General features: G+C 45.9%; 1 protein-coding gene across 2 annotated transcripts in view; it reads right to left on the reverse strand.

Moving 5' to 3' along the window:
* Window positions 1–19,278: 19,278 nt before the first annotated feature.
* LOC146783518 (phospholipase A2-like) overlaps window positions 19,279–22,628 on the reverse strand; it is a 51,905-nt gene continuing 48,555 nt past the window's right edge. For both annotated transcript variants that reach the window (XM_085633760.1, XM_085633759.1), the window contains exon 4: window positions 19,279–19,545. In XM_085633760.1, coding sequence (XP_085489886.1) covers window positions 19,424–19,545 — 122 coding nt within the window. In that variant the 3' untranslated portion in view covers window positions 19,279–19,423. The remainder of the gene's footprint in view (window positions 19,546–22,628) is intronic.

A 22,628-nucleotide genomic window follows, 5' to 3' on the forward strand; every position in this document is an offset into this window, starting at 1 on the left:
AATGGAGAAGCGTGGCGTTAGCAATGTTTGTTTAACGCCACGCTTCTCCATTCTGCCCTAAATATGCCCCGATGAGTTTTGGTTTGCATCCTTCGTCTGCAGTTGTTTGCTGATTTGGTGAACTTGTGGGAGAAATAATGCATTTAGAAAGCATTTTAACTCATCAATTTGGGGTTTATCCTGGGAATTGTTGGTAAAATGAATGAACAGTGGTGCACATCAGATCAGTGACCCTTGTCAAACTGGATAACACTTAAGGTCAACTTCAGAAGGGATGTAGGGACTTCCACGTGTGAGTTTTCTCAGAGGTTGTGACTGATGGAACATCACAAAGCATACGGAACCGGTAACATTAGTCAACACGGAATAGAATTAGAATATATCCGTGCAGGGGATTTCGGAAATGTTCGCTAATAGATGAGGAAATCATTAGCACATGGTCAGTGGCACTAGTAAAAGCTAGGTAGGACTAAAAGAAAATGCATTCTGTTCGTGTGTCAGTCTGTCTTGCTATCAATTAGTTCTGTCTATCAAGAAGAGTTTATGTAAAGATCAACTCTATGGGTAATATATTATTTGTATAATGTAAAAAATAATGATTTCACATTGTTTATGTTCCCCTTTGATTGCATAAAAGGTATACACAATCAAATAATTAAAAGAAACTACATAGAACTACAAAAAGATTATAGATTGTGGCTCTTCTTCAAGAACTGTGTGTAAGAACCTATGAGACAAATACTGCATTTTAAAATATTTTAAGATGAAAGCATCAATGCAAACTGTGTGGGTTTCTGTTTCACTTCTACAGAGGGCTTGCTTGAGCTTGCTAAAAAACATTTATTTGTATGAAGAAATCTGAGGGGCCAGGTGGGAAGCCTTTGGCATACATCTCTCTAACGTTGGACTTACCCTTATTATTACAGGGAGTAACTAAGGTAGTTTGTATGCTGTGTATGCAATGTAGTTTACGCAAACACTGTGATCAGACGTATAGTGTCCAGGAACCTTTCAGTAAACATGATATTGCAAATATTAGCCAGATGTTACTGTCTTACAGAAATTGTTGTTATACATGTGCTGGCTGATGCTGTTTGTTTTAGCTGCAAAATAAAACAAATTATTCACAATAGGGACAGTTTCCCTTCTCTGGGCCCAAAAACATGTGAGAATACCCAGTACTTTTTCAAAACCTCCACACGGACCAAACATTTCCAGTCGTACATACCAGCTTTCTAAGTACTGTCATGGGATGTTTTTAGATTTCAGAAATATGTACTGTAGACCTACTCAGATGCAGTACACATCCACTCTTAAGTCACTTATTTTCCACAAGCACGGATTTCATATTTACATAAAGAAACTGCATTTTCCCCTGATAAAAGCACTCCGGTTACATTATTAGTAAACCACTTGGGTCCAGATTCACTAAGGCTTTTGCGCCTGTGCAACTCAACGCAAAGTCTTGCAAGGCTTTTTACTAGTCAGCACCAAAGGAGGCCTATTCACAAACTGCATTTCATTGAACATTTAGTAGTACTAAAGTGGAACTACTAAGGTACTACAAAATACTATTCACAAACCTATGAGTGTAAATCACCACTATTACCTCTCCTATATTTTCTATGGGGAGATCCTCACACATATAACTTAGGGCCCGATTACGATCTTGGTCGGATAACCTCTGACCAGAGGTCAGAGGCTTTCCGACTGAGATAGTAGGTTTCACTACCGACTGCCTAATTACAATTTAGGTGGTCGGAGGTGAAAAAGGCTTGTCATTCCGGCTGGATTTCGACAGGTTCAAGGAGCTCGTCGGGCAGTCGTAGACCGGCCCGTAATCCATACAGACAGCGGTTTACGTCATCCGGACTACGATGCTCGGTCTCCGATAGCCTTTCGGAGAGTGAGTTTGGGGGCCCAATGGGGTAAAGGCCTTCGGAGCTTTGGCCATTGGCGACCCGCCCAATTTAGAGAGGGAGGTCCAATGGCCAGTTTTCACTCTCCTTTAGCACTGTGAAAACATGGCAGTAAGGGACAATAACATTGGTTAAATGACTCCCAAACTATGTGAGAAAGCTCCCATGGTCTTGGGATCAATCGTATTTTATTTGGACACTCCGAGGGAGTACTAAACATATTCTGTAGCCTAGATCAGGACCTTAGTCTGCCTTTGGGGACAGAAATCAACTAATGCAGGTCCAGGTAGTTAGAGAGGCTTGGTCAGAGCAGAAGCAGGGCAGCGTGAAGCAGGGCAGTGGGCAGGAATGAGGAAACCAAAAATACAAGCCCACTGCACACATGCTTCTCTGACCCACTTCAAATGTTGTCTTTGTTTCTATCTTCCAGTGAGGCTTGCAACTTTGTGACGTTAAGATTCACAGCAGTGGCAGCCCCAACCAACCCAATGCATGCCTGGAACTGGGTGTGGCCAAAAGCAGAGATATGGCAGGCTCTTCCGAGTTCATTACTGGGGGCAGCCACCAGCAAGACATCATGAAGTACCACCCACCAACTCAAATTAACCATTGGCTAGCCACTGCCGTCACGCCTTTGCACTACAACATGAGACTCAACGTCATGTCATGCACAGCCAGATTTAGTGCAATTGCCACAGATGAGGTCATTGGTAGGCGACTCTTACTAAATATGGTGCTGCACTGTTGTCAGCTCTTCACAAAGCCCAGCAATGCAACTTCTCAAGCAGCCATAAATCACCATTGCTAAAAGGAGATGAGGGTAAAGTAGCTTCATTGTTTCCTTGGTGAATGCTGCGAGCCATGGAACTCAGCATTTGATGTTCAATCCAACTCCCTCACACCCACACTCCAATGCTCATCATTACATCACTGGTTGCACCACCTTCAGGACTCAAGATGCTGAGGGTCAGACAAGGCTTCAAGGGCCCTACGGTCATGCCAGTAGCATCCAGAATGTGCACCTGTGTGTTATCTCACTCCAGGCAGCTTCTTTGTCTACATACAATATTCCCTGCACTACAGCCCTGGCAACAACTCTGCTTATCTGCTTCAGCTCTTACCGTGGTACTGCACTACCTACCTAATACCTATTAACTACCTATTAAGAAACCAAGGGGCATATTATCAAGACAGGCGATAAAATTTTTGCCGCTTTGGCGGCAGAAAACTGCCGCTAAAACGGCGATAATGGGCTTGATAATATGCCCTTGAGAATTCCAATTGAAGCCCATGTTAGATGTGAAGGACATCTAACATGGGCTTCAATTGGAATTCCATAGAGCATTTTATCAAGCCCATTATCGCCGCTTTAGCGGCAGTTTTCTGCAGCTAAAGCGGCGATAATGTTATCGCCTGTCTTGATAATATGCCCCTAACATTCTGTAGCAAATAGTCAGCGCATACACCAACAAAGCCTACCGTGGACCTTTTCGGCCAATGACTTCTTGCCAGATAGACAAGTCAAAGCTTGTGCCGGGGGTTCTGTTTTACAACAGCCAGACTACTCCCAAGCGGGCCTAATCTCGAGTATTATTGGTAATTTTGTATTGCAATTGTATGTGAAATTCCTAAAATTTGCTGTTATGCCACATCATGCTATGCGCTATTCTCGGCAAACATTTAGGGCCTCACTTATGAAAAGTGACGCATCGCAAAAACAGCGATACGTCACTTTTCATAGCGACATACTTACGACACCATGGATGCACTGTATTTACAATACGTCGCTCCATAGCGCATGGATTTGCATAGGTCAGGAATCCTGACGTATCTGGTGACACAAAAAAGGACGCATTGCTGGAGTGTGTTGGATAACTGATGCAACTCCAACAATTTGTCATTGCACGTGGGCGAGTCCCATGTGAAAAGCCATGCGTCCCTCCTTACGCCTGCTTGAAGCAGGCATAAGACGAAGTCAAGGTGTGGAAGTGGTGCAGTGAAATCTCATAGATTTCACTGCGCCACTTCTACGAGGCTTTTTTAAGGGGGAACGCTTACCCTGCATACATTATACCTGATGCAGTTATAATGTAGCGCAGGCCTTTACAAAGTGACGCATCTGCCTAGATGCGTCACTTTGTAAATAAAGTGAGTGTGGCGCATTGTTTACACTGCAGCAGTGTTACCAAAAAGTGATGCAACAACAGCGCAAGCCCTTCATAAATAAGGGCTTTAGAGTGAGGACATAGGAACAATGCCAACAACCAGAACATGACCGGCTGCTGTGTGCAGCATATGTTTTTTGCACTATTTTTGAAGTATTCTCGCTAAAATATAACTCCAGTTTTGCATTTAGAGTAACTTCAGTTAATTTCAGGTAATGTTTCTAAAATTGTGCATAATTACACAAAAGCCAATTACATATATATTGCACACACCCCTAATAAAATTCCTAACAGGGTGGGAAATTTGAAGTGGAAAAACAGAGGGGGATATTCTCAAGAACGTGTGATAACTACCGCAAAAGTAGCTTAACGCAACTCTACACAGCGCAGTCTATCGCGGGAAAATAACACCGTGGTAACGCGGCATTCTCAAGCCGGTGGCACCATGCGATAGGCTCACAATAACGTGTCAAAAGTCGGCGACAAAGTCAACGCGATGCCGCAAAAATGTGAAACACGAACGCAAAAAAAGCTGCGATGAGGCCAAGTGCAATACAAAAATCCGTGAAAACCAGCCACAGGCCTGGAATTCCCACGAGTCATGCGGGAAAATGCACTATAAAAGCAACAAAAAAAACACACCAAATCAAACTGTGTAGCACCATGGATGCAACCGGACCGAGTGCAGAGGACAACCCGAACCCCACAAGTCCCACGGAGGACCAGCCAGGAACCCCGTGCTCGGGGACGGGCAAGGAGAAGAGAAAGACGGGGTTCAGTCCGCAGGAAGACCGGATCATCGTCACGGAGGTGAAAGAACACTACCAACAACTGTTCGTCACCTCCACTGCCGCATTGGCAACACAAACAGAAATATGGCAGTCCATCGTCAACAGCGTGAATGCAGTCAGAGTATCGAGGAGGTCAATGGAGGCGGTCAAGAGGAACTGGCATGAAGTGCACAGCCAAACCAAGGAGAAACTCGCTGCCAACAGGAAGGTAGCAAAGGCAACTGAAGGTGGGCCTCCTGCGCCACAGGAGGAGCTGGATTAGCTGGAGGAAATGGTGGCCACAGTCATCAGTGTGGAGACGGTGCAAGGAGTTGGTGCTCTGGACACAGCTCGATATGACCTGACACAACAGCAACAGGGTGAGTACCGACCAGCGCCTGGAGGACGGAGGGAGATGGGCACAATGGCACACATGCACAATCATGCGCAGCACACTCCACACCCACAATGAGTGTGGAACATGTCCCTGACACCCTTGGCACACTGCAGCACACATAGAAACACCAAGTAGGCCCCCGTCCACAATGTGCACAAATGGGCCCCCCTCCATATCACCAATGCCACAACCTACCCATGCACATGTGCTGAATCCAGAAAAGCAGCGGCTCGGTGAGCCACACGGACTAAGTGACACTGCATGACAGATTGCATGGCTGCAGTCACAATACATGACATGGTGCACGAGACGACTTTGAGATGGCTGAGTGTGGACCACATCCGTAAAGTAGCAGGTCACACTCTGACACATCCACTTGCACCTACAACCCATGACGTCAAAAACACATCTGCAGAGAAACAATGCACAAGAGTACAAAATATGTCCAAGAGCACAAATGACCCAAGTCGCAAACATCACAGCACCTGAAAAGCACACAAGTCAAAGGCACACCGACTCAAAGGGATAAGAGGACGCCAAATCAGAGCTGTAGGGCAGACTCGCCAACAATGCAGCACACACACATAGCAATCACAGCACATCAACATTGACAACAATGTGGTACAAAGTGCAACACTTACACCACAGGACAGAGGACACAACTGGTGCTGCTCGTGTGTAGAAACTGACCAATCACATCTGTCATTGCATGACACTGTGAGATGATAATGTACAAGTACAACCTCGCATCCGTCATGCAGTCGAAATGTCCACTGTCTCCCATCAAATAGCCAGCTCCTCCAAAACAGTCACAATGTACATTGTCATGCAGTCTGTATGTAAACATGTACAATGCGTGAACATACATGGAACACACTGTTAACCTGCATCCCCCTGTTACATTGCAGAGGGACAATCAACACCTCCTGCAGAGCAGACCCCACATCTCTACAGTGATGATGAAGAGGACACCCTGCACATTTGCCCAGACACCCTCCAATGGCTCGTGGACATCCTCCGCACCCCACCCCCAGGAGCAGGGCAGCCCAGCTGCATCGTGGTGACCCCACCCTCTGCACAGACCACACAGCAGGAAGCACACACCACCATGGCTGGCTCACAGGACCCCCACGACCAACACATGGAATTCCAACGTCGTGTGTTAGCGTGCCAGGAGGAGTTGGCTGATCAGCTGCGGGTGGGTTTCGACCTCGTGGCAGACAAACTCGATTGCCATACGTGGGTGTCTGAGTCCCATCAGGGACCACGTACAGTCCCTAACAGACACCCCCTGTCCGCACTAGGCTCACAGGCAATCCTTGGCTGACCTCGCTGGGGCCATTACTCGAATACAAGAACTAGCCAGACAGGCTCCAGCAATGACAGCACAGAGTTGGCACAGATGCGCAGGACAATGGAGACCATGGAGCGGATGCAGGCTGGAAGTAGGGCTGCCACGGCTGAACACCAGCGACATGTAGCTGGGATCTTCCAGGCCTTGCAGATCCTCATCTTGCCATTGCTGCCACAGAGCCTGTCCCAGATAACTGCTGCTGGAACTTCTACACACACATCTCCGCCCCCTGATGTGTCATTGGCACACAGTGATGCAGCCCTATCACCTTTGCACCCTGATGTGTCAGTGGCCCACAGTGATGCTGCCATAACACCACCACACACACCTGACACAGAAGACGTCTCAGAGGAGTAAGATGTGGAAGGTAATGACTGTGTGAGGAAGGAGGTAGTAGCATCCGTACCCGCCACATGGCCTGTCCCTGCATGGTTCAGCCCTATGCATCATGCCCTGGAACAACACCTCCCACTGTCCCCCGAAACACTCTGCGACATTCACCTGGACCCCGACATGGACTGCCACATCTGCTCTGGTACCAATGACAAAGCAATCTGGCTGTGGACTGAACTCTTCCTCTTCAGATTAACTTTGCATTCCCCCAAGGACTCTGGTTGGCCCACCACTGGGCAACCATGTCCCGTAGGCTTGAACTGGCCATGTACCCCTCCGGCTCCGAGACTCCCCAGAATGTGAATAAAACATTCCAAATCACACAGATGTGTCATGTCTATGTTCACTCACGTGTACAAGTATGCATGAATGTAGGGACGTTGATTGCACTAAAAGGTACACCCTGGTAAATGTCATCAATGCGCATGTTTGACCCTGACCCACATGGCCAATTTGATGAATGTGAAGGTGTGAACTAGCTGTGGCCTCATTGCACATGCACAACAATCTCGCATCCCCCAACGTAGCCCGATGTCCATGTATTACATAGGGCTCTGTGTGTAAATGTCAGAATCGGTAGCCTGCCTGAAGTAGTGTCCCCCATCGCGAGACACACGCAACAGTTGGCATGTATGTGACAAGGGCCCGATTGTCCTTGCACTCCTTGTTCAGTCTCTCTCTCTCTCTCTCTCTCTCTCTCTCTCTTTCTCTCTCTCTCTCTGTCCTTTGATGAGTGCCTGACACACCTTCTTATCTGGGATATTGTCTTACAGGTTGTCACTTTCAGATTGTCCAGGGATGACACGCCATGACTCTTCTAAATAGTTGTTTGGTGAACAATTTGATTGTGATATTTTGTTTGGACTCTCAATGGTGAATGATTGATTCTGCTTTTTCTGTACTCACATGACTGTTAGTTGTTGTGATTCTGCAGCATCAGGCGAATGATTTTGTTCATGATTTCGTGACTTTGATGTGCAATCTCTTGGTCCGGGGGAGGTGGGGTGTGCTTGGGGTGGGGCACCGGGGGGGGATAAGGGTGGTTCGGGGGTGGGTGGCGGTGGGTGTTGTGGCCCTCTTGGGTGTCCCAGCTGCATGATCGTTGGCTCCATGGCATTTATTGTTCTTCAGGTGTGGCTCTGGGCTGGACTCCCTTTTCTGGTTCAGGTTGTGGTCCGACTTTGCACCAGGTCAGAGCGGGTGTTAATTTCCTGCTGCTAACGCACCTTATTGCATGTTTTGTGTTCTTATCGCCGATCTGGCTGGTCTTTGAGAATGTTGAGGAGTGGTGTTTTCTCGGAAACACCTACTCTGCATCTCATTAGGGATAGTTGCCGGGTCATCCGTGTCGATGTTTTTTGAGGATGCTATTGCCAGAAAACTGGTGGTATCGGCTGTTTGCACCAGCTTGTAAATGAGGCGGTATATTTATCGCGACTTTGGCTACACTAAAGTGCCGATAACTCGGCGATAGCTACTTGAGAATATATGCCCCAGAGATTTCTTGTTTTCAGGAGCATTTCAAACATAGAAAGGACAGCAATGAAAAATAAACTGTGGCAATCTTTTCGTTGGTATATTGAACTTAACCGAAGACTCTCCCCAGAAATGCAGTCTCTTCTGCGGAAGTCAATGTCGTTGAAAGATTTGTGTCGAAATAAATCAATCAATCAGGACTTGCAAATTGCAGATAATCACCTCTGAGGGTATCCAGGCACTGCAAACCATGCGGCAGGGGGTTAGTTGGGATGGGGGTCAGTTGCACAGACATGCCTTGAGTCCCTCTCTAAATTCCAGCAGAGTGGATGAGGTTAAGAGGTGAAGAGGGAGGTCCTGCCAGGGCTTGGCAGCGAGGTAGGAGAGGAAGGCAGAGAGCAGGTGTCTGGAGGGTTGGTGGAAGCCCAGGCGTTAGTTGATGTATGCTGGTCCAATGTTGTGTAGAGCTTTGTAGGTGTGGATCCGCATGTTGAATTGACATCTCTTCAGAATGGGGAACTTCCTGTTGTGGGGAGTGATGTGGGTTTGTCAGGGGAGGTCGAGCATAAGTCTGGTAGCTGAATTCTGTATGGTCTGCAGCCTTTTCAGGAAGTACACCATGATTCCTACGTAGAGTGCCTTCCCGTAGTCCAGCCGGCTGGAGACTAGGGCTTGCGTGACGGTTTATCTTGCTTTGATGGGGAGCCATTGCAAAATCTTACGGAGCATACGAAGGGTGATGAAGCAAGAGGAAAGGACTACGTTGATTTGTTTTTTCATGGAGCGTTTGCTGCCAAGGATGATGTAAAGGTTGCGGGCATGGTCTGTTAGAGTTGGTGAGGGTCCTGGTTCGGGAAGGCCAGCAGGAGTCATTCCGCAGCGAGGTTTTTTTCTCAAAGATCAGCACTTCCGTTTTGTCTCTGTTGAGTTTTAGGCAGTTGTTTTTCATTCAGTCGGTGACGCTTGACATGCATCTGGAGAAGTTGGCCATAGTGTTGGAGGGGTCTTCCGATAGCGAGAGGTTGAACTGGGTGTCATCTGCTGAAGTTTATTTGGAAATATTGACTATACTACCAGCTTTAAAGAGACATTAACAAATTTAAGAGAAGACTTTCTTCATAATGTTGTCTATTCCAGTTTAGAAATGTCTGCTAATTATGTTCTCATCTGTGCACTTTGCAGCATGTCTAAGTAGGACGTGTTGAGGTAACAGATGTATGCTTTTCGTAAAGCACAAATTGGCCAGATGCAGACGCAGTGGTGGTGGGTCAAGCTGATGGAAATTAGGACTTGTAAAGGGAAAGTGTTTTTTTGTTTGACGAACTACGAATAGGACATTCAGGTCAGGTTGTTGCACACACAGAGTGCAGCAGTCCTTAGCGTGCACGTGAGCCACAGCCTGTGGTGCTGAAGTAACAGGTGCTGAAACGCAGCCTCACCCAGTGCGCTCATCACTGCGCTCCTCTAGTCACGCCCTCACGTGGGCAGGACCCATGACCCCATGGTGCCACTGTCCTGGGCTGGTGGGGACAGTTATCAGGAGGGGTCAGGGCATGCCTATTCCAAAGCAGTTTCAGCTTAGCAGTATGTGCATTCTGAGCCAGTTTTGGGCTAGCAACCGCTCAGTGTCAGTCAGTGCCACGGTAGGAAAGAAAGCCTTTGCAGTGGAAGAAAGGGTGATTTGCTTTGCAAAGGTGCTCTTTTCTCAGTGCAAGAAACACTTTGCTTCTCTTTACGTCAAATGGGTGTCACTGGAGCGGATTAGAACAAACACCCATAGGTTTTGACACAAAGACTGATCTACTAAAATAGCCAGGCCAGGCTTTGCGTTAAAAATTAATGGCTACCTAAAGAAGGCACAAGTGGAGGAAAATGTATTAATTTCTCAAAACAATAACACATTGCATGTGTGCTGCAGTACACAGCACAAATTAAATGTGTGGGACCCTTATATCATTGTTTAAGCATGTGAATTTGCACTTGAAGGGTATGCACCCAGTACAAATCTTATGCTAGGCAGTGCACACTCACCTCTGCATCACGGTGTGAGGCTGTGCCTTACACAAGTTAATCTTGTTAAAGCAAACACACACAAGGTAATGCTAGGAATGCCTTCAAAAAGTCTACATCATTGGTAATTGCTCTGGGTTGCATTCCCACCCATTGTTTTTCACACACTGAGCCACTCTAGACAGAGGCATGCCTATGCAAATCAGTACTGACCCTGCTACTAATGGGAATTGTCCAGTGTGGACTTGCAGGCGAGGCCCCTCCAGAAAGGATCCCAAGCATCTCTAGGGGTATATTCACAATAAAGTGACAGAGCGTGGCGTTAGTCTGCTTGGCTTAACGCCGCCCTCTGCCACTTTAGAAATGCAGGGCTGCACCATATTTGCAATAATATGGTGCAGCCCTGCGTTTCTCCCTGCGCTGGCACTAAATCCAGCAGCCTAGCGCCAACGAAGGCCCCCTTGCACCATAGTGCCTGTGTTGAGGGGAAGATTGTTTATGTGCAGGAAGGTCACCCTTCCTGCACATAAACAATCTTTAAATGGTTTTGTAACTGCTTTGTTTGCTGCTTAACACAGCACACATAGGGGCAGATTTACAAGCCCCTTGCAACACATTTACGCCGCCGTTGCGTCACTTCTGTGATGCAGCGGTGGCGTAAATCATGCGCCATGTTGCGCCGTATTTACAACGTGACGCATCTAGGGAGATGCGTCACGTTGTAAAGCCCTGAGCCACATGTGGGCGTTCCGGCACAGGGGTGGGGCGTTCCGGCGCAAGAACGCCTCCGAAAAGTGGCTGAGTGAAAGCTACAAGATTTCACTCAGTCACTTTTGCGACCATGCTGCGTCAAAACCCTGCGCCTGCTTGAAGCAGGCGTAAGGATTGACGCAGCATGTTAGGAATAGGGGCACCCCGAGCCTTGCTGGAGCTGCGTCGCTCTTGCGACGCTACTCAAGGAATGTGCCGCCTTTCCGCCGGGGGATGAGACACGCATCTGCCCATCTGTGCGCTAGGGTGCGCCGCATTGTAAATGCAGCGCATCAGTGGTGGCGCATGCGTGGGCAGATGCGTCGCAACTCTTCTGGCGCATCCCTGCTGATTAGCAGAGATGCGCCAGAAGTTGTAAATCTGCCCCATAGAAGTTACAAAATGACGTAATTTTTTTTAAGATTGTTTCTGTGCAAGAAGGATCACCTTCCTGCGCATAAACACTCATAGGCAATTTGCTGTTTCTATGTGTGCTGCACAAAGCAGCACACATGGAAACAGCAAAAAGGAGGAGAAATAAAGCATTTCTCCTTGTTTCGCCTGTTTAAGACCAGGTTTTTCCTGGTCTTAATTTTGGCACTGCCCCTTATTTACTCTGCCCTTATAAAAAGGGGGCAGTTTCAAAATCAATGGGTGTTGTGGTGGAACGCCCACAGCAACACCCATTGCCCACCCCGTTCATGCTAAGTACAGTGTGAAAGGGGGCCTTATTTACATGGTAGTGCTAAGCCACGTTAACGCTACTTTGTAAGTAAGGCAAAACACATATCGCCACAGGAACGTCGCTAAAAGTGACGTTCCTGTGGTGATAGGGGCTTGTAAATATGCCCCCTAGTCTGGCTTCACCCTTGTTAGGCCTCATCAGTGTACTTTGTTTTGTTTTTTGCAGCTTTAAAAAGCGCAAACTTGACGCAAAGGTATTGGAGTGCTTATCAAGAGCACAAGTTACGTTGCACAAGCACACATTCATTTTTGGTAGGCACGAGGAGATTAAGTGATTTGCCCAGAATCACAGGATGTTGAGCTGACGCTGAGACTCGAACCTGGTTGCCCAACTCTAAAGTCGGCAGCTCTGGCCATTACGCCACATCCTCTCCACTATAACTTAAATCCTGTGGCACACTGAGCAAGGGACTCAGGTCTGGGCATACTCTTGGCCACGTTGGGTGTTAAACCAAGCACACACAAGGTGATAGGAAGCATGCTTTTAAATAGTTTGAATCACTGGCAATTGCTCAGAATAGCATTGCAATTTATTGATTTTTTTCCCAGTCTGCCACTCTAGATAGAGGCCTGCATAATGCAAATTAGCATCGACCCTGCTTCTCATAGTAAGGGAACCAGTGTGGGCAATTTAAATGGACCACACTAATATTCTGTAGGATTTAAGCAAAGGGCTTGCTTTCAACAGGACCAACTTAGGTGAAATGTTGGATGAAAAACAATGGATTGGGATGCGGCCCGAGCGATTGCTAGTGACTGTGCTTTTTTCAAGTATCCCACACATCATCTTGTTGTTGCAGTTGGAACTCTAAGTTGGACAGGTATGCCAGGACGTGGGTCCTATGCTCACTGTGCCACTCGAATCAAGCTGTACTTGGCTGATCAGGCCTTATGAGGGCAAAACCAGTCCAAGGTTGCTTGTATTCCAGTTCAGGTCGGACACGGCTTCGCAGTTCGAGCTGGACCTCTCCCATTGGAGCAGGGTCAAGACTGATTTGCATATGGCTGGGATCAAACTGAGGTGGCATTGTGGTACAAAAACCATGGATTGGGATGGGGCCCGAGCGACTGCCACTGGCTGAGATTGAATCAGACACTCCATCCATCACCTTGTTGTTGTTTGTATTCAACAGGATAAAACAAATCACAGGGCCCTATTTACAAAGATATTCTCAGCTGTAAACATAGCATAAGTATAGAGAGAAAAATACCTCCATGTACACCGGAATTTGTAAAAGGATTCCGGGGAATCATAAATGTATTTACCACTGCAGATTTCTCCACTATGAACGCCTAGAAATCCTCAGTAGCAAATCCAACTCAAGGGGTGTAAAGAGGGGGTTCCAAGGCATGGTTTGCTTGGAGGATTGGGGACACCAACAATCATGTTGTCAGTTAGCACAAAACCTGTGCACAAGATCCAATGGAAGCAACATTCTTTTTCCTTTCTTATCATCCCCACCAGTGACCGCATACTCTAAGACATGACGGCAGCGGTAGAGCAGGAAAAAGGGGAAGGAATAAGAGAGAATATAGAAACACAGGACTCCTCACTCTGCCTCGTTAGTTTTGTGGCAAAGGAGGTCTTCAGGCTGCAGTGGATTTCTACAAGACAAAGGGGCATATTAACAAGGGCCTTATCTCCGCTTTTTTGGCTTTAAAAGCCAAAAAAGCGGAGATAATCTTATCGCCCTATTTGCAAGCCGGTGCTAACATGCATTTGCGCATGTTATCAGCCGTTATTCAGACGCCTCGCTTAACGTCTCTAATGAGATGCAAAGTGGGCATCACTGGGCGTACCCCTGACGGACTACCTTGTAAATTATCGCAAAATGCACATCGCAATATTTACAAGGTGGCCCTCAGGATTTTAGCAGACGTTAGTTTTTGGCGAAAACCGCGGTTTTCCCCAAAAACTAACGTCTGCTAAAATCCTTACTTACCTATTCACAACATAGGGGGCGGATTATGCTGATACGACCACAGGGTCGTATCAGCAAGGTTATCGCTGTTTTCCATGGAACATCTCTGGAAAACCAGCGATGTTCCATAGAAAACACCACTATCGCAGAAATAATTATCGCCATTGCACTATGCGTTGTTGATACAGCGCTAGCGTAGCGATCATTTCCTGCGATAGCCTGCAATAAGAAATCTATCACTAAGCGCGGCCAGTGATAATTATCGCTGGCCGTTGATAATATGCCCCAAAATGATTACTTTAGTAGCTTGTGACTGGAATATTGAACATATCTTGTAATTGAGAAGTGGTGTACCTTAGCAATACTGCTGAATAATCAACCTGCTACGCTTTGCCAGATAGCTGGCATTTTCTGAAAGCTAAATATAAAAACCCACAAATATCCTACTAAACACATGTACACAAAATACGAAATATATCCCTCTAATATTAGAATAACTACCTCAAGCTATGCCACTATATTCCCTTTTGTAGAAGATGAGTATGGTTTCTACTTAGCATCTGTAGAACTGGAAAATAAGAAACATCATTAACGTACTGTGATTCCATACACTTGGCATTATACTCAAATTAATAATCTAATACTTTATGCACTATATTAGTAATATTTATAATACATGTGAAAGTTCAACTTAAGAATTTATCCTATACCTTCACAGCAACTATTCACAGAACATGCAACCCTAGTTTTTAAAGTTCAAATAAGTGCGCAAGAAATTGTTCAAAGTTTGTTTTTAAGTCGTACACAATTTAAGGATACTTCTGTGTAGACCAAAATGTCCATAATCCAATCATTTATGATTTAGAGATCTTTAAGCTTGAAAGCTGACATCTGTGTATTGAGATCTGGCTACAGCACCATCGTACAACAATTCCTTTGCAAAGACTTCAAGCACCATAAGGAAAGTCATGCCATAAGTCCAAGATGACTGCCATCTCACTAGACATGTGAGAGTCTGTGGCCCACTGAGAAACTATGGGACATATTTACAAGCCCCAATCGCCATCACAACATCACTTTTTAAGATGTTGTGGTGGTGATAGAGGCATAGCCTTATTTACAAGGCAGCTTTAAGCCATTTAACGTGGCTTAAAGCTGCCTTGTAAATAAGCCCCCTTTCACGCTACAATTATTGTGAAAGCGGAGGGCAATGGGTGTTGCGGTGGGCATTTCACCGCAACACCCACTGATTTTGACACTGCTCCCCTATTTACAAGTGTGGCTCAAATATGGAGCAGCACCAAAATTAAGGGAAAACCTGGTCTTAAAAAGGTGAAATGAGGAAAAATGCTTTATTTCTCCTTGTTTTTGCTCTTTCCAGGTGTGCTGCTTTGTGCCGCACACATAGAAACAGCAAAACACCATTGATTGTTTATGTGCAGGAAGGTGTCCCTTCCTGCACACAAACAAGTATTGAAAAAAAAATGATGTTTTGCTGCTTGTATGTGTGCTGCATTAAGCAGCAAACACAGAAGTTGCAAAGCGCCATTAAGGATTGTTTATGTGCAGGAAGGGACAAAAACTGAGACAAAAGTCTCACTATACTACTCATAAATGCCCTTTGTGAATAGCTAGAGTCGTAAAGTTAGGCTTTCGTCTCGGTTTACCTTTGTGAATCGGGCCCCTTGTGTTTGCATCTGGCTGAGTACATGCGTGAGGAATATTTTGCTCACAGGAGCACACTTACTGTGGCAGGAAGATTTTGAGCATGATTAGTAAAAGAGTCATTGACCCTAGGTTAAGGTCATTCAGTATGAAAAGGAAAGAGTAACTTCCTATGTCAGCATGGCTACTGATTTTCTGCTGGACCAATTGGCTTGTCTCTGTAGCACATGCAGACTGCTTACTTGTTGATATCGACATTCTCGAAAACGATAAACAGGTAGAAAGATTCAGGAGTTGAGATAACTTCATATGTGGGAACAGCACATGGGCCCCACCTGCCAGGTGACTGCCATTGAATAGGTTTCTGGGTCCATATAGAGTTCACAGAAGCTTTTACAGGTCCACTCTTTGGGGTTCATGCACTGCAGATTTGCATCAAAGATAGTAATTATTATTAATACTTTTTTAGGAGGTGTTTTTGCAAACTTTCTGTCCACAACCACATTTGAAGTGAATCTCTCAGGTAGCATAGCAAATCTAGTAGGAGGTTTCCACTACTATGTAGGGTGATAAGTGAGCTCTAGTGCGCAGATCCTAACAAAGAGTGACTGTTTTTAACTTTCTTAGCAACTTTTACTCCATGTTGAAGGGTTTCCTCTCTTGGCAGATACACCTTGCCCTCCAGCAGCATCACTCTAACATAATGCTCACTAAAGAGCCTATTCACAAAAGTAAGTAAACATGTATATTTGTTATTACACCTAAGTGTAACTCTACATTTTTTTTGCCATTCTCCATTACCAAGAGTAATGTTATACCTAGTTGCATGGCCCCACCATACCAAATCACAGAGTGGACCCTCTTACAACAGGATTTAGAAGTGTAAAGTTACTTTTAGCAACTTTACGCTTGTCGTTGATGATGTCCACTAGGCTGGAGTACACTGAAACCTGTTTTGACCCTTTTAGGGCTATAGTAAGTGTAGTTTGTGAATAGCAATGGCCTTACTCATTTGTGGGTGTGTGGTTGTATCAGCATGTCTCTCCCTAAACCATTCCTTAAATTACCCTTAACCAATCCCATTTGGTAGTATCGCTTTGTAGAAGAGATTATATTTTACAGAAAACTTTAGAAAAGGTTTTTGGTCATCGTCCCCTAAGATTTGCGAGAGCTTAAAATGCCCTACTTTACTCTTGTGGTGGTTCCTTTCTTCTGGGAGTAATGAAGGCCCCTTTGGAGGAGTACTCCCAACTATTCTCTTTCTGAACTTTTTTCAGTGTTGAAAACTTTGCTGGACCCCAGGGTTATCTCAAATAAGCAGTTTGGTTTGAGAACATGTGATATGATGTATAAAGTAAGGCTTAACATGGCAAAAACTGCCGAAAGGAACCCCCCAGAATGTAAAATACATGTGCAGAGCCACTCCACGGGGCATATTATATAGCCAGGCGATAAAATTATCGCCGCTTTAGCGGCAGAAAACTCCCGCTAAAGCGGCGATAACGGGCTTGATAATATGCTCTATAAAATTCCAATTGAAGCCCATGTTAGATGTGAAGGACATCTAACATGGGCTTCAATTGGAATTCCATAGAGCATATTATCAAGCCCGTTATCGCCGTTTTAGCTGCTGTTTTCTGCCGCTAAAACGGCGATAATTTTATCACCTGTCATGATAATATGCCCCCACGTCATTTTGCTAACAGCGCACATAACACCAACCACCAAACCTGAGACAACACTCTGTGCTATCAGAGACACTTCAGGAAAAGGTAGGGCCAGGCAGCTTTCTTTCATAAATTAAAATTGCCTATTCACCAAAGTCTTCATAGCGGCCCGAATGCCGAAACTACCTGCATTGCCTCGACAGCACACCTGCTGTGTCTTATTCTTGGCCACCACCCCTCACACGCTTACCTTTTGCTCAACTATCTATCTGCTTCAGCCTTCTGTTAACCCAGGCACTCTCTTTAATTGACCTGCTCATGAAGAAGCTTTAACTTTCGGGGGCAGATTTTTCCAAGAAAGTGACGCATCTCTAGAGATGCGACACTTTCCCTGTGCCACCATGGATGCGCCGTAATTACAATACGGTGCACCATGGCGCAAGGATTGACAGATGAGTCAGAACTTCTGATGCATCTGTTGGGGCAAAAGTCACACATTGCTGGAGTCATGTCGCAAGCACGATGCAACTACAGCAATACATTTTTAGGCCTATTCCCACTACACTGCGTCACTCCTTACGCCAGCTTAAAGAAGGCATAAGGTTTTGATGCAGTGGCGTCCTAGAAGTGACGCAGTGAAATCTTGTAGATTTCACTACGTCACTTTTACAAGGCTTTCCTGCGTGGGAACACCCACCCTGCATACATTATACCTGACGCAGGTATAATGTGACGCAGGACTTTACAACGTGACGCAGCTCCCTAGATGCGTCACGTTGTAAATTGGCCACATTTTTTACGCCGCTCCTGCGTCACAAAAGTAACACAACGGCGGCGCAAAAGTGTCGCAAGGGGCTTGTAAATCTACCCCTTAGTTTTGGGATTTACAGACACATCACTATTGTGTGTCACAAAAGTGATGCAAACTGGTGAAAGTCTTGTTTTGAAATTTACTTTCCAACACAAATCTTGATTAGTGTTAGAAAATGGCCCCAAAGTAACACAAAGGTGGGCTTGCGCTACTTTACGCCAAGGGTGCATCCAATGGCTGGTATATTCTTGTTCCCATACGACCAGCTATAGTTTTTGACATGGATCCCTATCTACTAAAAAGGTAGACAGGACTTTGTGCGAACAATTAATGCCTTCTTGAGGAAGGCTAACATTTTAGAAAACCTTTCTTTTCCAGCTTTGCATATGTGGCCTTCAGTACAAACATATACTTGTCATCACACACACCCTTCTACCATGGTGCAAGGGTTTGTGCATTGATCACGGTAGCCAAAAGTGACCCAGTGCAGATGGAGACAGCAATATATCTTAGTAGACATGGTGGTGTTCTGGTCTCTCCCTTTCACACAATGCAGCACAGCAACCTTTGTCTTCTGCATACCCCACAATTGTAAATAAACCACCGAGTTGTCTGTTTTGCTGATTTTGACTCTGAAGTATAGTCAAAAAACAAAATGTTCCCTTTCTGTGCGGAAAAATACAGACGATGGACGCGACCGCCCAGACAATAGCTGTGCACAATGAGCGCATAGGCAGTTACAAAATGTATTCAAATTTGCAGTAAAGCATAAATACCTGCGTACCTGCACATGCGTTAGCCCTAAAATGCAGCTATTTTCATGTGACTGCATTGTTTTATCGTATGGCTATGTGGCATGGTTAAACCTTACAGACATCAAAGTGTGAATGTACATTTATCAGTTAAAAAAATGCGGAAATATATAGAGGAAACTGCATTTTTTCACCAAACAAAACTTAATTATGGGTAAACACCAGCAAGCAAGATGAGAAAAATAAATGCTAATAAATGCAATTGGAAATGTCAAATATATACATACCATAAAACAGGACTTATGGCGCTGGCTTGGGCTGTCAATATTGCCACCCAGCATCCTTGTGCATATGAATGAATGAAATCCAATTTGTAATGCGCTACTAAGCCCAATGGGCGTCAAGGCGCATATGATACCAGGGAAGCTGCACCTGTATCCGATGTGTTCTTAAGTTGCTTGCACAGACAGGAGACCACATAGACCGCTTTAGTGATTATTTTATTGATAGTTTGCAAAACAAATATATCAAATGTGACCGCAGACATTTGCAAGGATGATTGACTCCAGTTCTAGAGCACCAGTACTGAGCTGCATTTTCTCAGGCAGGTCCTGCTATCCAGGGGTCCTCACTTGCATAATTTCTTCTTGTTCACATTCTTATTGGCAGAGTTGTACTTAGAGTTGGCGAAGCAGTTGGCTGCTTTGCGGTCGCAGTCACAGATGAATGCCTCACAAGCGTTGTTTTTACCTGGAGAAAGTAGAGAAGAAGTTGTGATGACTTGTGCACTACAGGTGGGAACATATGCAAGGTGAACTGGGGGACAAAAGCAGCTCAAACCAGCCCCTCTTCCTTGGTCTTCTCACACAAGATCTCTGTTTCCATCCATCCAGGGCCTCATTTACAATTGAATGGCACAGCGCAGTGCCATAAACAATTTAGCGGCGCTGCGTCATTCTAAAAGTGCAGGAATGCGGTGCATTCCTGTACTGACCCCTGCGCCTCCGCTAAAAAAACACAGCCTAGCACCAATGCAGGCACCCTTGAAACATTTTGCAGGGGTGCCTGCTTTGAGGGTATGATTGATTATGTGCAGGAAGGAACACCTTTCTGCACAAAATCAATCAATGGAGGTGATTTCCTCCTTTCTAGGTGTGCTGCAGAATGCGTGCAGAATGCAGCGTACATAGAAAAAGGAAAAAACGAGGAGAAATGAAAATCCCTGGGGTGGCGTTAAATTCGAATGCATTTCCAGGTTTATGATTCCTCGTAAATCTGGAAATGCCTCAGATTCAATGGGAGTTGCGTGGGAACACCCATAGCAACACCCGGGGAACTCCACTTCCACACAGTGTTTTGCGTGAGAGAGGCACATATTTACAGGTCCATGAAAAGTCACGTAAAGTGGCTTTGCGTAGCCTTGTATATATGCGGCTGCACATTGCGTCATTGGAGCGTCAAAAAAAGTGACGCTCTGGAGGCACAAAAGTGCTAATAGGGCCTCGTAATTGGGATACCCGTTCTCTTTCTCTCATCTTCCTCTTCTCCCTGTCTGATCGACTTCCTCTACCTTCCTCTTCCTCCCTTTCCCTCTCTCTTGAAGCCTCCCCATGCCTGCTGCAATGATTCTATGGCAGGACCGGAGGTTCAGATTATGCTTTCTCAATTTCTTTATTACTCACAGCAGCCAATGAGAAAAAAGTAAACTTTACACAAAAACTACATTTCCCATGAGGCTTTGAACCACGCCTCCTTCATCAACCAATAACATGAGAGCTAATAATACAAAATAATGAGGCACCATCTTGGCTTCCTCTTTCTTTGCTGCTCCGCAGTCAAGATAAGTGACTCATTATGTTGCTTATGCTTTACCTGTGATACATTGTATTGCGAATTATATATATTTACTGGTTTTATGGTATTATTGTTTACGTACGATTATTGCCGTGTTTTAATGTGCTTAAAACGCTCTCGCGCTGCTCTGTATTCGGCGCACGCAATCGCGCCCTTTGCCGTTTATTCCCTCTCAGCACGTGTTGCGCTGCAACTTTCTACCGCTTTCATTGCTCAAAAGTGTTTTATTTATTTGAGATGTACCCGCATTGAATTTTCTCTCATGGTGCGAGTTTAACTGCTTTCCGCACTTCACGCGCTGCCGGGGTTGGCCCCCCCCCTCCAGGGAGCAAGGCGCATGCCGGCTCCTAATCAGGAAGCCTGTGTGCGTCTCGGGAGCCTGCACGCGTCATTGCATGCGTGCAGCCCGTGTTACACAAGCTGGAAGGACGCCTCTCCCTGGCTGGTTCTTGGGAATAATAATAATGCAGCTGGCAGACGGCGGAGCCGGTACCGGCCCTCCAGGCAATCGGGCAGTTTTTTTTTTCACCGCTTGTGATTAATTAGCCCCTGCAGTCCCAGTTACCTGGGAAAGATAATTTTTGGAAACTATTAGCCATCTAGGCAGACAGGGTTCTTACACCCACCATTAGTCCTATTGGCAAGGGCTTTTTTGGTACCTGTGTGGCCCCCACTACCCCAGCTTTGGTCCCGACCGACACCTGCTCTCTTTGGAGGGTGGGTTGTAAAATTTGGCTTCTCTCTGGAGAGTTTTGGAGACGTATATATACCTTATATACCTTTTACTATGTCAGACTGCGAAGTCTACGAGGAGGAGGTAGCTGCGTTTGACCTTCCTGAGGATGATGATTGCTATTATGAGGAATCTATGGAAGCCCTCATTGATAAGAGACTTGATTCCAAACTAGATAAAGTCCTCTCCTCGGCCCTACTGTCTATCTCTCAATGCCTGGAACAACTAGTTGGTAGTAACCCTGCCCCCTCGGGCACTCCAGCTCCTGCACCCCTCCCTCCCCCGAGCCAGCAGGGGTTCCTTGGACCCACGTTAAAGCCGGAGCAAGCAGGTTTCTACCCCTCCAGGTCTCGAGGGTTCTGTGGATGTTTCAACAGTGTCAACGGGGGTTACAAGAACTTCGATGCCCAGTCATCAGGTAGGTCCGCCAAGCTTTCCTATGATCCCCCCTCAGGGGCAGACTGCTGCATTTTGTGATGAATTGGACACAGTTAACCAAAGATGCGTGGGTTATCCACACGGTTCAGGGTTACCAGATAGAGCTCATAGACTCTCCTTGCCAGGCGACCCCTCCTCTTCCCCTCCTTTTTTCCCTCCAAGAGCAAGCTTTAATTGACTCCAAACTTCAGGAGCTTTTGACCAAGCGGGCTATTGCTGTAGGACCCTTCATTCCCGGCAGGTTTTGCAGCAACGTCTTCCTGGTACAAAAGAAAGGAGGAGGTCAGAGACTGGTCTTAAATCTCAGCGAGTTCAACCCCTTTGTGGCATACAGACACTTCAAGATGGAAGGCATCCATCTGTTGAAAGATCTTCTTTTGGAGAACGACTGGATGGTCCGGCTGGACCTAAAGGACGCTTATCTCACGGTTCCTATTTGCCCCTCCCATCATAAATTTCTCCAATTCTCCTGGAAAGGGGAATGGTACCGCTATCTTTCCCTCCCTTTCGGCCTGTCATCAGCCCCTTGGGTGTTTACCAAGCTACTAAAACCTGTGGTCACTCGTTTGAGGGAATTGGGAGTTCGCATGATCGTCTATCTCGACGACATGTTAATTCTGTCTCAAGACCGGGACCTTCTGCTCACACACCTAGAGTGGACAATCTCCCTGCTACAAGAGTTAGGGTTCGTGATAAATCTCAAGAAATCGGTGACCACCCCAAGTCAACAGATGGACTTTCTGGGGTTTTAGATAAATGCAGTCACCTCACAGTTACTTCTGCCCATGACCAAGATCAAATCTATAGA

This window comes from Triturus cristatus, chromosome 11 (genome assembly GCF_964204655.1).
Source record: "Triturus cristatus chromosome 11, aTriCri1.1, whole genome shotgun sequence".
Lineage (NCBI taxonomy): Eukaryota > Metazoa > Chordata > Amphibia > Caudata > Salamandridae > Triturus > Triturus cristatus.